The sequence below is a fragment of the Enhydra lutris genome, unplaced genomic scaffold (assembly GCF_002288905.1).
Source record: "Enhydra lutris kenyoni isolate GAN:26980312 unplaced genomic scaffold, ASM228890v2 scaffoldscaffold21, whole genome shotgun sequence".
Taxonomy (NCBI): Eukaryota; Metazoa; Chordata; class Mammalia; order Carnivora; family Mustelidae; genus Enhydra; species Enhydra lutris.
The window spans coordinates 73,326,211-73,340,723 of NW_019154105.1; the positions used below are offsets into that span (position 1 = coordinate 73,326,211).

Sequence of the window (14,513 nt, forward strand, 5' to 3'; positions counted from 1 at the left end):
TGTAAACTGATTTCTATTTAGTCAACCAACATGTCTTGATGTCACTGTACTTGCAAGCAAAATAATCTAAATTAAAATTAAAACGGCCTCTTAAGAAGCAATTTGAGCATTTTTATACATAGCTCAAAGAGTAAGTTAACTTACTGGGACAGCAAACGAACTGCTGACAGAATTTTCTTTCCACCAAATAAAGGAGGAGAAAGATTACTAAGCAAAACCTTAGTTTAAAAATCACATCTAACTTTCACCATGAACAAGGATTAGAGAAAGTACTGAAGAAATCACTACCTTACGAACTTTCCATACCTACACAGACTCAAAGTAAATAGCAGAAATAAAAGAGAAAATAGGAAAATAAAGAGGTACAGAAGCATTTAAACTGCAAGATAGGAAAACAGATACCAGATTCACCAAATGTGTACCATGTACACAGATAATCAGGAATCAACAATTCCAAATACTGAGCAAAGAAATGATAGTGGGGGGAAAAATGGTATTTTGCTTTACCTTTTCTTTATCTTTGTATAATGACCTCAAAGTATTGAAGACTGGTGGACAACCTTTGCTGAAATTCATCCTTAGAAACTTATCCAAACATTCTTTAAACTTCTCACCTTGGAAGAAAAAAATTCTGTTGATTTGCATTTACCCAGACAACTCTAAAATGCATACTTTAATATTAATATGCATATTCATATATCTAAAACCAAGAAAACAAACTGTAAATCCTAACATCATTTTCATTCCTTTGCAATTACTCTCACCAGATAAAAAGTTCAACGGTAGTCTTCTTGGCACCAGTCCCCTGGGATATTTAGTCCAGGCTTCCTCATAAATTTTTAGTCGTTCTAACATATTAGCTGCAAACAAAGAAAAAATTATTTCTATATATAATTATAACTTTTATGTTTTTTCTAACAAATTATAAATTTCTCCAAATATATATAAATCTTATTAAGCAGAAAAGTTGAAGGTGAAAAGAAAATTTCAAATAACCACCCAAATACACCAATCATTTTAGAGTATTTTTTCCTAATATTTTCATATTTTAAATATCTATAATCATCTAAAATACGTAATTTTTTAATCCATTCTGCTTTAGGTACCTTTCAGAATCTAAGGACTCAGAGTTTACTTTATTCCTAAGAAAACCTTGGTTATTATGTTTCCATAGCTTCTCTACTATTCTCTTCAGCCTATCCTTTATTACAGAACTTTTGGATCTATCCCCTCATCTTCCATTTTTCCTTATTTCTTTTATATTTTCTTTTACTCTAGAGCTCTCCTCGGTTTAGTCTTCCAGTTCACTAATTTCTCCTCACTTGTGGACTCTCTTCCATTCAATCTGTTAAGACTTTTATGTCGAGAAGTAGGCTTCTCATTTCTTAAATTCCTAATTGGTACTTTCTCAAAACTTCATACTTCATGGCTACAATTCCCTTTTTTCATCTTAGATTCCTCCATTTACTCTCTTTTGCTGTACTAATGATAACCATTCCCGTGATAGTGTTCCAGAGTAGTAAAATATTCCTTGTTATAAGGTTTCTCTTGTATTTATCAATGTATCAGTAATGGCTCACTTCCAGTCTTGAAGGAGACAGCCTCAAATCAGATCATCATGGCTAAGGACCTTATTTGTAGATGACATGTTTCTGGGTCTGTACTCCCAAGTAGGTCCCGTTCATGGGAGAGGGTGAAGGGAAGTTGTGGGGAGACTCTCTGGACCCAAGTTCATTTGAGTGATGGAAATTTAGTCCCTCTTTCCACATAGGAAACAGTATTGCTCTTTCAGCTTGGTTACATTCATATGCCCTTGGGAGGCCATGCTGCTGTGGCCACAGAAGTTAGGCTTGTTTCTTTCCTTTAGGGAGATATCTCTGTAAGTAAGGAGACATTTCTATCCGTAGGAATTTCCCTTTCAATTTTTGTAGCTGCCATGCCATTTGTGAATTTCTGCAAGTTGTTTCTGAATTCTTTTCTCAACTATTTCTATAAATGTGTGGAAGAGAAGTTTCAGAAAATGCTCACTCTCCCATATTAAATTGAAGTTTGCTACTGGACTTTTGTATTCAGATTCTGAAACCAATTCTTTTTTTTTCCTGAAATCAATTCTTAACGACTATTTTTCTAAGTTATGCTTTTCAATGAGTTAATAAAATACTTATCAACAAAAGGTGCAATTAAAACTTAAAAGTTTTAATACTACCTGGTTTGAGTGCCTTTTCCAGACCTTTGTAATAGGCCCAGTTTTCAGGATTTCTCTCTTGTAATCCTCTATAAACATCGGCTGCATCTTCCAAACGACCTAACTGCAACAGAAGTTCCCCTGATGAAAAACAAATTAAATTAACTAGATATCTTCTGATTATAACTTTAACTTTTCCTTAAACTTTCTCTTAAAGCCTCTCCAATGTTGGGAATTGGATTCGGTATCATCCTAAATTTCCAATACCCTTCAACAAGACTACCATATTATTGTCTCTTTTTGAAGTTCTTATGTAGAAATGCCATCCTTTCCACATCCTCGACTGATTAAGGTATCTGTCTAACTACAGGCTATTCCCAAATTCACTAAACACAGTTACCAAGCCACCCACCTACTACTTAATTATGCCTGACATAACACAATTTCGTATCTGAATTATTGACCAAATCCAACACTCTAACCTTATGATCTCCAAATAAGTTATAAAAGGATTCAGCTATAGCAGCCTGCAGTCATGGCCACATTCAAAACCTGCTTTTTCTAGCTCTTCCAACTACCAAATAGGGCACCTATCTTGCTTTAAGCTTCACTGTCTTGTCTAGCTTATTACTGTCTCACTAATCTTAGAGAAAAACCATTCCTTTTCCTTCAGACCCTTCAGTAAGTCACAGATTCATTGCTGGTTTTCTCTGAGCTGCACAACAAATCTCATCCCCAAATGACATTGAGAGACCCAAATATCAAAATCAGTCTCAAAACACAAGGCTCCCTTATTTACCAATTTCAAGGCCTAGATCATCCCAAATGTTTGCTTGCTACACACCTTCTCACAAAACGTCATTAGAAGAATGGACAGAGACACCAGTTTCACTAGAAATCTATGAGTTCCAAAGTCAAATGAGCTTCAAACACTGCTCAGGTACACGTTTCCTTATCTTTAATGGGTTTCCATCCACCAAAGGCATTATTTTCAAACCACAACTTCACCCTTGCATGCTCTGCTCTCATCAGACAATAAAGACAAACACAGGGTATTCACTGTGTGCCAGTAACTTTCAATGGTTTCACATGCATTAAGTTATTCAATACTCAAAACACTATTATTTTGGGGGCACCTGGGTGGCTCAGTGGGTTAAGGCCTCTGCCTTCGGCTCGGGTCATGATCCCAGGGTCCTGCAATCAAGCCCTTCATCAGCTCTCTGCTCAGCAGGGAGCCTGCTTCCTCCTCTCTCTCTCAATCTCTCTGCCTACTTGTGATCTCTGTCAAATAAATAAATAAAATCTTTAAAAAAAAAAACATTATTTTCATCATTTTAAAGCAGAGAGAACATAAGCAAACTTGCTGAGGGACTTTCAGATAGTTAATTGTTGGAATCAGGATTTGAATCCAAGTAATTTGGCTTAAAAAGCCCATATTCTTAACATCAGTGGCTCTCAGCCAAAGGCACTTTTGTCAATATCTGGAGACATTTTTTGGTTATCACAGTAAGGGATAGGGTTGTGCTGCTGGTATTCTGGTAAGTAGAAGCTAGGGATGTTGTTAAACGTTCTACAACATATAGGAAACTTCCACCCCCAACATCTCAGTCCCAAAACAGTGCCAAGGTTGACAAACCTGCTCTCTACTAATCAAAAGCCTACCTCACTGAGAACAAAAAAATCCTGCAACTTTTCTCACCTATACTATACCCACCCAACATTTCCTTAATTTTCTCCCACCTCTTCTTTGTAGAAGGAACCGGTGGTTTAAGAATCAACAATGAAACAAACTTTCTGCTAATTATGCCCTCTCACCCACTCCAGAAGTTTGCAAATTATTCAGACCACTAACAATGCCTTTATTACTGGAATTTCCAAAGATTAATGTTCTACTACTCTCAGTTCCTTTCTATTCTCTTTATATACCCCATCCCCATCATGACTCACTGTAATTATCAATACATACTTTTTGGAATGAAATGATGGCTGTTTCCTATTTCACTGAGAACATGGAAGCAATAAGAAAGGAACTCCCAAATACCCACTACATCTATATATCTACTTGCCTATATATTCTACCCTCTCTTGCTACTGTGAACTATTCATGTTGTTATCTAAAGCTAATCTTTCAACTTATCCACTAGATCACATCTTCTCTGCTGTATCAAATATTCTGTCTCTACTGGATCATTCTCCAGTGAGCCTAAGCAGATACTGTAAAAAAACCTTTTGATTCTGTATTCTATTTCATCTAGCACAACCCCACTTATCTGTTTCCCTAGATAACAAAACTCCTTTTATGAGTCACCCATGCATTCTATCTTTAATTTCTTGACTTCCAATGTCATTTAATTCTACTTAATTTGTTTAACTTTTTTCACCCTCCTTCCAGATGTTCAGAAAATGCTTTTGTTAAGGTCACCAATGACTTCCAAATTCCTAAAATCCACTGATCAATTGTGAATCCTCACCTAACTTGATCTGTCATTCTTTCTTGCTAATATAATTATCAAAGTGATCAAATGAAATGAGGTACTTAAGAGTATTTTGAAAACTAGCATGTATTTTGACAAAGAAACAAAGGTCCAAGCCTTGTGACTGGTCATACAGCTAGTTATAGTAGCCAATAAAGAAATCCAAACTAGTTTTTTTCCAAGCTTGTGATCTTCCCATGAAGTCAGAAATACCCTTCCTTTTTAACTAATAGATTGTTACAGAATGATCAATTCAAAGGAAAATCGGCTCTTCTGGATCTATAGCTCACAAATGAGCTCCAGCGGAGGTACAGACTTCCATTTTTTTTTTTCTTGCCAATAGCAGTATCCTCTGCTGAAAGCTCATCTGGCAAATAATGGTCACATCCACTATGTAAGCAAGTACTGTACTTTTTTCTTTTCTTTTTTTTTTTTTACTGTCCAAAGTATTTGTTAGTTGTTTATTTTTCAAGACAAACAATTCCATAACCCAATATCCGTGCTTCATAGTTCAGGAACACAGGTCAGTGACAAACTTCAACTGAACTCAACCCAAAGCAATTCTATACATTCCAAAATCCCTTTGCACTCTGAAAGATACCAGCCGTCTTCATCTCAAAATCTTTCATGGAATCATAATTTCTGTAGAAATCTGCATATGCTTTCTTTCTTGGTTCGGCCACAGCAAACTTAGAGAAAGCTGCAACCCCCAGGGATACACAACAAAGGCTCCAACAACATAAAATCACAGATGCTTGGCCAGAAGGCCTCGCATCGGAGGTTTCATCAAAGCACTGGAAGTCATGGTAGTTATGCTCCTCAACACCAACCTCAAACCTAACCAAGTACCGTACTTTTTTAGTGTTCAACTTCAACAGGAGCCAAAGGAATCTGAAACCAGCAACTATCAGTTCCCTGGACTAACCCAGGCAAAGAGATATTTCAGATGGTAATTCTTAGAAAAGTACTTCTATTTTCAGTTACTGGTTATTCTTCTTTCATTTTCCATAATAAGGTCCTCAAGTTTTAAAACCGAGACTCCTTTTTTCAGCCTTCTAATAAATGGCAGCATTAGAGAGCTTTATTGAGGGATTTATCCCTCTTATCACAATCCAAACACATAAAGCCAAATGTCTGGTTTCAATTCATATTCTATGTCCAGAAAGACATCCAAATAAACTAGAAAGACCTCATTATTGCCCCATATATACTTCAGTAAAGACTATCAACAAATATTACTGTCAATATAGCAATAGTTTTGCTAATAAGCTGTTCCTAAGAAATTAATTCCTGCCTTATAAAATTAAGCAATTACCTCCTGTATTTTGATCAAACCCTATTAATATTTTCAAGCCAAAAACATTTTAAAGAAAAATATCCTGAGTCACTTCATTTAATCTTATTTTTTACAATTATTCTTTCCTATATAAACATCCATTGTTTAAATGTGTATTTTTCCAACATTACAAATTATTCAGTGTGTATGAGCAAGAAACAGATTTTCTATCACCAAAAAGCTGAATTATATTCAGTTATCAGCAGCAACTAGTTTTTTAGTCTTGCTCTTTGTCATAACTAAATACTAGCATAAATGATATCCTTTAAAGAAAAATACCTTTGGGGCACCTGGGCGGCTCAGTCAGTTAAGTGTTCAACTCTTGGTTTTGGCTCAGGTCATGATCCCAGGGTCCTGGTATAGAACCCCACATTAGGCTCCCTGCTCAGCAGAAGTTGGCTTTTCCCTCTGCCCCCACCCCCACACTTGTGCACGCACAGGCTCTCTCTCTCTCTCTCAAATAAATAAAATCTTTAAAATAAATAAGTAAATAAAAATAAAAAAATTTTAAAATACCTTTGGTTTCTTCTACAGCAAGTTTATCACAAATTTGCTTTTCATAGGTACAAAGATGTTCCAGGGCTTCTCTATAGAGACCTGCTTCCCGAAGAACTTGGTTCTGATATAAAAGGAGTTCACTATATTCATAATCCACTTTATCAGGGGATGTCTATATATGGATATAAGGAATACTAACAGTAAGAATTTTGTTTTCATATTAAAAAACCATTTAAACACTCAAAATACATTTAAGAAATCAAAGGATAATAACTGACAAAATTCATTTTCTAAAAAGTCTTAAACATTTGTCTAGAGAGCAACTAAGTAAAAAATGACAGTATTAACTTATTAACTGAATAAAGTTAGAATCCTTAAGTCCTTACATATAATTAGTAAACAGGGGAGAAAGGAAAGCTCTTACTTAAGAGTAGAATGTCAAATAACAAATCTAGAAAAAGTAAGAGAGTTAAAGAATCACCACTTTTTAACTATCATAGAACAGTTGATTCAGGCAAGAATCACAATCGATGAATGTTAAAACTAGTGGTAAGTTTGATGAAGAACAGGCTACTCATAAAATCTCAAACTGTTTACTAAATACAGAGAGGAAAAAAATAACAATTTTTTAGTATAAAAAGCCGGCAGGCACCACCCTAACCAAGTAATTAAACAGAACAAAAAAACCTTCTGCACTTCTCAATGTGATGAACAGAGAAGGAGTAAATATAACTCCTGTAGTTCCCTCCCCCAAATTCTTAACTATTTCTAATAATGAAGAAACATCAAAGAAATCCAAATTGATGGACATTCCACAAGCACCTGCTGTACTCGTCAAAAATTTCAATGTCATGAAATACAGATAAAGTCTTCGAAATTTTCAGATTAAATCAGACTGCAAAGAAATGATAAATAAATGCAAAGTATGATTCCATTAATGGGGGGAATCTTAGAAAGGATATAAATAGAGCAATTAATATATTTTTAATATGAGCTGTGGATTAGATAATAACAGTCTATCAATGTTAAATTTCCTAATTTTTGATAATTTATATTGTAGTATGTATAGAGTTAATAACGATAATAATTATTCTCAGGAAATATCACACTAACATAACAGATTTAGGAGTAGAATATCAGGGTGTCTGCATTACTCTCAAATGTTTCAGGAAAAAAATTTAAAAAGATAAGTAAATAATAAAAATTGTAAAAAAAATAAAAATTGTAAAGTAAATGTGCCAAGTATTATCATTAATGTGACTGAACTCATATATGGAGTTCTTTGTACTAGTCTTGCAACTTTTCTTGAAGTTTGAAACTATTTCAAAATAAAAAATTTGCAAGTCTATATGCACTTCTTTTTTATGATTATACTTAGAATTAGACCCAGTTTACTAGGTCTGGCTTCTGGTTGTTACCTGTTGTGTTTTCCTAAATTCTTCTAAAATCTTTGCTGCCATTTCATAATCTTCTAATAAATGGTAAGCAATAGCATAACCAATCCATGATGCTCTCTGTGCAGGGCGAAGCTGAAGTAATTGATACCTCGTTTCCTTTAAGGGGGAAAAAAACCACTTTTTCTTAGGTTTACAGTGAAAGCAAATGTTCTTTAAAAAGATTATATTAATTTATCCAACAATGCTGAGTAATTTGCAACACAACACTGGGAATAATAACAGAAAATAGCTACAGACACCCATATTGTATAGCTTTATAGGAGCAAAACAATATTTGGTAAGAAGTACAATGAGCTTCCAAGATAATCTTGTAACTGTTTTAGAACTTAAGACTAAATATGCTTTATTAATTCCTGAACTACTTTAAAAAAGAGAAAGACAGCATGAGAAAGAGTACATAAGAAAAACATTTTTTAAAAATATAGGGCCCAACTACGGAGTTAAGATCTATAGAAAACAACTGAGCAGGTACTACATGAACTTTATAGATTTGAATTAATAGACTGATTTAAGGGTTAAAATACAGGCACAAAGAATAGTCTCAGCAGAGGTAAAAAGAAGAAACAAATACGCTTTCCAGAAAAATGTGAGAACTAAAGGTTGTATTTACACGTTAACAGCAGACTAAGGCATTGCCTATTTGAGGAACATCAATGTTAATTTTCACTGAATTAACTCCATTCTACACAGTAATCCAATTCTGCCTCAGTAAAATAATTTATTTTAAAAATCTGCTTAGTCTAGTCATAACATATACACAATCACTACTAGAAGGAGATGAATAAGAGTCAATCCAATTCTGTTTAAAAACAGAAAATTTTGTTTTCAGTAAGTACTCACAGAAGTTTTAAATATTTTAATACTACTTTCCCCTTAGAATAAAAAAAAAATGGCTATTTTACTTACCCTGTAACCCTCAAGATCTCTCATTTGAATCTGTAGTAAAGAAAGGTCCCTTAAGATTTGAAGATTGTCTTTATCCCATTTTAATGCATTCCTATAACATTTAATGGCTTCATCATATTTCTTGTCTGACCTCTGGAGAAGGCCATAAACATGCCAACCTAAAGGATTTAGTTAAGGACACAACCTACAAGTCAAGAAATAATATTCCAGTAATATTTCTCAAGAAACTCAGAAAACTACAGCTATTTATAAAATTATAAGCTTTAAGGAAAAAAAAAGGGAGAGAATATAAAGATAGAAGTTTAACGCTCTAGAAAACAACCCAGCTTTTTGAGCCAGAGAAAAAAGGACTCACTCACCAGAGAAAAAAGGACTCTTATTAGCTGTGACCTTGGTAAGTTACTTAGTCTTGCTTTGTTTCCTTAATTATAAAATGTAAACAGAAAGTTTACACAGCACAGTTTCATAACTAAATGGAAAAGACTGGTGCAAGGTAAATGCTCAATAAATGTTATGAATTATCTATTTATTGAGAGCAAGAGAGAGCGAGTGCACATGCGCACATGAGTTTGGGGGGGTGGGAGGGAATGGGATGTGCATGGTACACAGAGGGATAGGGAGAATCCCAAGCTGGCTCTACACCACTGGTCTGGATCTCAGGACCCTGAGTCCTGAGAAAAGAGTCAGACGCACTGGGTGTGGTGCATAAACAATGAATTTTGGAACACTGAAAAATAAAATAAAATAAAATTTAATTAAAAAAAAAAAAAGAAAAAAAGTCAGATGCATAACCAACTGAGCCACCCAGGTGCCCCTGGAATCATCCTTACTTTTAAAAGAAAAAGAGGGAATTGGTATATACATGACATATAATTATTTTACATCATGTACATTTTCTTTAGCTAACAATATCCTTAGTATAGAATGTTTAGTGCAGTTCAAAGTTCCTGAAAGTCAATACACAGAAGATAAAAACCACATGTAAGATAAAAATTCATTTAGCAAATAATTAAAATATCTTAATAGGGGTGCCTGGGTGGCTGAGTGGGTTAAAGCCTCTGCTTTCGGCTCAGGTCATGATCCCAGGGTCTTGGGATGGAGCCCCTCGTCGGGCCCTCTGCTCAGCAGGGAGCCTGCTTCCTCCTCTCTCTCTGCCTGCTTCTCTGCCTGCTTGTGATCTCTGTCAAATAAATAAATAAAATCTTAAAAAAAAAAAAAAATCTTAATAATCAGGGTGTAGGTGACTGAAATGGATTATTTCCTGCATTCAAAAAATCTGAAGGGCTAGTAAGGGCACAGGTAAGTAAACTATAGTTGGTTGTAAAAAATGCTATAAAGGGGGAAAATATGTAAATTAATTCCACTCCCCTAATAGGTCCTTTTCACTTCAGATCTTGATTACTGCACAGTCACCTATCTTCCTACCTTCGGTCTCTCTCTACTTTTATTCTCTCCAGAGTAACCTTTCTTTAAAAAAAAAAAAAAACATAAAATCAAAAGAAAATAATTCACTTCCCTTTCTAGAAACTTGTAGTGTTTCTCTCTTAGATCAGATTTAAACTTTTCAATCTACCAACTTTTATGCCCGGGATGATCCTCAACAGAGTCAGTTAAATACATAATGTCCAGGATGGCAATTTAACTGAAAAACATATTTAATACCATACACTTTATTTGAAAAATCCTTGCTTTCACACTATAAATGACAAAATAAAGCTTAACACAATCTTCTCATTTGGCTAGTACATGTTTTTAAAAGCCTAAGGCACTACCCTCCATAATCTGGCCCCCATCACCTTTATTTCAGGACTTTATCACCTCTCAAGCACTGCAACTATCTTTTAACTGCTTCTAAACTCCTATAAATTTATACTTAAGGAGTTTAACATTGCTAAAAACTTAAAGAAACATATGTCCATCAAGAGGAACACAAATAAATACATACAGAACACTATGTAATCATTAAAAAGGATGAAAAAGTATGTACAACAGTCTTACTAATTAGTCCTTTGATAACCTTAGAGTTTCCGCTTACTCCCAACTCATTTCTGATTTACTGGATTAGTTATAATTTTTGAACAAGCTGTAACATTTTATGTAATACTCAAACATGTTCCTATATATGCTTCCAGTAAGTACCTTCTTTCACCAGACTATAAATCTCTCAACAGCAAAATCCCTAACTTTTCTTCATCTGTAGTTTACCAGAGGTCTGGTAAACACCTGAAATTCAAATGTCTCAGCACTAAAAATTGTGCCAGCTCACAAAATAAGTAAAGAAATATTGTTAAAAATGGTTTATAAAAAAGGTAACCTAATTTTAATAAAAATAATTTTTAAAAAAACAAAAATATTAATTTTATGCAGAAAAAAAAAGAGCAACCCACAATTTTTTCTCTATCTTCCTTCAGACATTTGTATTTGCTCCTAACTTCACACGTCTCTTAAAATTTACCTCGTATAATACCTTGGGATTATCAGAAACTATGTTAAACATCTACCTCATCATTAAATCCTCAAAACACCACAATGAGATAGATATGGTTATCCTCATTTCATACACTAGGAAACTAAGTCTTAAGATCACAAAAAGATGATGAGGTGAAATTCAAACCTAAGGGAAGCTTACTCCAAAGCCTGTGCTCTTCATCAGTATACTATCTGCCCCTTTATTATTCTTATTGTATATTATTTTTCTAAATTTATAATGATGATGAAATCTCCAGGGTGTTACTTTATTCGTAATTGTGGGAAGAGCTTTCGCAAATATGGTACCCCCATCTGTGGGAGATAGGTTTCAAGACTCTCAAAAACGGCCTGAAACAATCAACAGTACTGAAACCTACATACAGCTATGTTTTCTCCTTTACACACACCTATGATAAAACTTAATTTACAAATTAGGCATGGTAAGAGATTAACAATAACTAATAACAAAAGAGTACTATAACAATACACTGTAATAAAAGTTGTGTGAATGTGGTCTCTCTTTTAAATATTTTATTATACTGTACTCACCCTTTTCCTTGTGATGTGAGATGATAAAATGCCTACGTGATGAGATGAAGTGAAGTGAATGACGCAGGCATTGTGATGTCGGGTAATACCACTACTGACCTGACAGTGCATCAGAAGGATCATGTGCAGATGAGCTCACGGCAGGTGAGCTCCGGTAACTGAAACTGCAGAAAGTGAAACTGCGGATAAGGTGGGACTATGGTATTTTACAAGGTGAGTCCAATGTATCCGAATAGAAGTAATGTGAGAACAGGGGAGGTACACAAAAATGTTTCAAGGTGACAGCTGTTACTCAATTTAAAACTCTGGAATTACACAGTAAGAGGAATCTAAGACTTCTGACTCTCAAATTGCTATCTTAGCTTAAGACATCCCAAACCAATCCTTAAACATCTCAAAAAGGATACACACATGACTCTTCAAGTCATTTCTCAAACCTCTACGAACCAATTCGTACGCTTCTTCCTTTTTCCCCAAACAGTTCAATGTTAATCCTTTCATAGCCAGGGTTTCTATTTTTAAAAAAAGAGAAAGAAAGAAAATGAAGAAAAAAGAAAGTAATTAAACATTAAAAATAATTAACAAAAAAGTAATTATAATCTGAAAAACAAATGTTACATTATCCTAAGAATTTAAACTTTCAAAAGGGTTACTTGGAAAAATTTCAGACTTCTACAGAATTAAAGCACTTTAAAATTTGACAAACCAAGAAGAAACACATTTCTATAGTCTAGGCATCCCCAGAAATCTTTTCTAAATAAAAAGATATAAAAATGCATGGATATCTGGTAATTCCTATGCTAACAAGATACAATGACTCTATTATTGTTCTTCAAGGGAATTCCATGGGTCACCTCATGTAATTAATCACTACCTTAAAGTATGGAAAACTTTACCTTAAAACAGACTTTATTTCTGTGAACCTAAGTTACATTAAAATTAAATTCACTGTTCAGGGACGCCTGGGTGGCTCAGTTGGTTAAGCAGCTGCCTTCGGCTCAGGTCATGATCCCAGCTTCCTGGGATCGAGTCCCGCATCGGGATCCTTGCTCAGCGGGGAGCCTGCTTCTCCCTCTGACTCTGCCTGCCACTCTGTCTGCCTGTGCTCACTCTCGCTCTCTCTCTGACAAATAAATAAATAAAATCTTAAAAAAAAAAAAATTCACTGTTCAATGGTTAAACAATTCACATAAATTATCTAACAATTGACTTTCATAAATTTTTAAATGATTCTTTGGGATTACTACCAAATACACAACAAAGAAAATGCCAGGCACCTGTCATTCACAATCAAAAGATTAACAGAGTTCAGGGAAATACTAAGTTCTCAGAAAAGGAAAAGAAAAAAAGATTCCTAATTTTATAACATGCATGTTATGAAGCATATAGGAATAAAAAATACTCATTATGATTTACTTAAATTTTAGGGCTAAAATTTATAATTTATAGAAGAATTAATTAAGAATAAAAAGTAAGGATTAAAAGAAAGGTATTACCCTGAGGAAAAAAAATCAACATTTATTCGAAAAATACAGTTAAGGAAATAAAAAAGTGAGGGGATCAAGTACAAATCATTATAAATCATATAAAACTTTAAAGGAAAAGGAAGCAAACAAAATATATTTGGCAAGTAGCCAAACTAGCAAGGTAGCGAACAGTATAAAATAGTTCTTTGCTGTCAAATATGTAAAATCTATTCATACAAGTTTTACCAAACATCTTAAAAGTACCTTAATTAATGAAGCCCTGTACTGCTAGTGAGTCTAAGACAAACCATCATTTTATGTACTATTAAAATACTTTCAATTAAATTATGGCACTTCATACAACATACCATCACTCTAACAGAAAGAATATTTTTTTGAAGATTTTATTTATTTATTTGACAGAAAAAGAGAGAACACATGAATGGGGAAGAGGCAAGCAGAGAAGAGGGAGAAGCAGGCTCCCCGTGGAGCAGGGAACTCAGCATGGGGCTCAATCCCAGACCCTGGGATCATGACCTGAGCCGAAGGTCAAGGCTTAACTGACTGAGCCACCCAGGTGCCCCAATTTAGACGGTTTTATTCCCCCTGCTTTCCACCTCCAATTTTATTATTACAGTAAAAATACACAGGAGTAAAGAGAGCCGATAAGAACTATTGCTCTCTCCCTCTTCTTCAATACTAAAAGATTATCTAATTACTGAAGAGCCATGTTTCCTAACTGTACAAATCAGACTTGCAAAAGCTTAGCTTTCCTATGTGTCTTCGCAAGTTCAGCCACACATTCTTACCCTACCAACATCTCACTGTCCAATCTTACCTTCACCTAGGCAAAAGGTATATGTAAATTTTCAGAACATTACTATACACAAATAAGTCTTAAACATGACTGTCTTGAAAACCCAAGATACAATGCTGAATAAAAAGATGACAGCTCATAAGCTAAGGACAAAATGGACACTTTCTGAGTAAGTGTAATGTAAGACATCAAATTTTTCCAACTCAACGTAAGTTCTAAACCAAAATTGTCAATATCTTAAATGAGCTTATTTATTAAATTTAAACATATCTGTCCCTGTTAATTTCCTCTGCCTTTCCTACAGCACTAATCTTCAAAACGGGAATAAACCAGAAATCAAGTAGAATGTGTCACAG

The 14,513-nt window shown here is 34.4% G+C and overlaps 1 protein-coding gene across 2 annotated transcripts in view; it reads right to left on the reverse strand.

The window, feature by feature from the left end:
• The window catches only part of LOC111149127 (N(alpha)-acetyltransferase 15, NatA auxiliary subunit), an 82,513-nt gene that overhangs the window by 34,606 nt on the left and 33,394 nt on the right, over positions 1 to 14,513 (reverse strand). For both annotated transcript variants that reach the window (XM_022506061.1, XM_022506060.1), the window contains exons 3-9: positions 12,282 to 12,386; positions 8,857 to 9,014; positions 7,912 to 8,046; positions 6,512 to 6,665; positions 2,207 to 2,326; positions 765 to 860; positions 508 to 614 (exon numbers count right to left, since the gene is read on the reverse strand). In XM_022506061.1, coding sequence (XP_022361769.1) covers positions 508 to 614; positions 765 to 860; positions 2,207 to 2,326; positions 6,512 to 6,665; positions 7,912 to 8,046; positions 8,857 to 9,014; positions 12,282 to 12,386 — 875 coding nt within the window. The remainder of the gene's footprint in view (positions 1 to 507; positions 615 to 764; positions 861 to 2,206; positions 2,327 to 6,511; positions 6,666 to 7,911; positions 8,047 to 8,856; positions 9,015 to 12,281; positions 12,387 to 14,513) is intronic.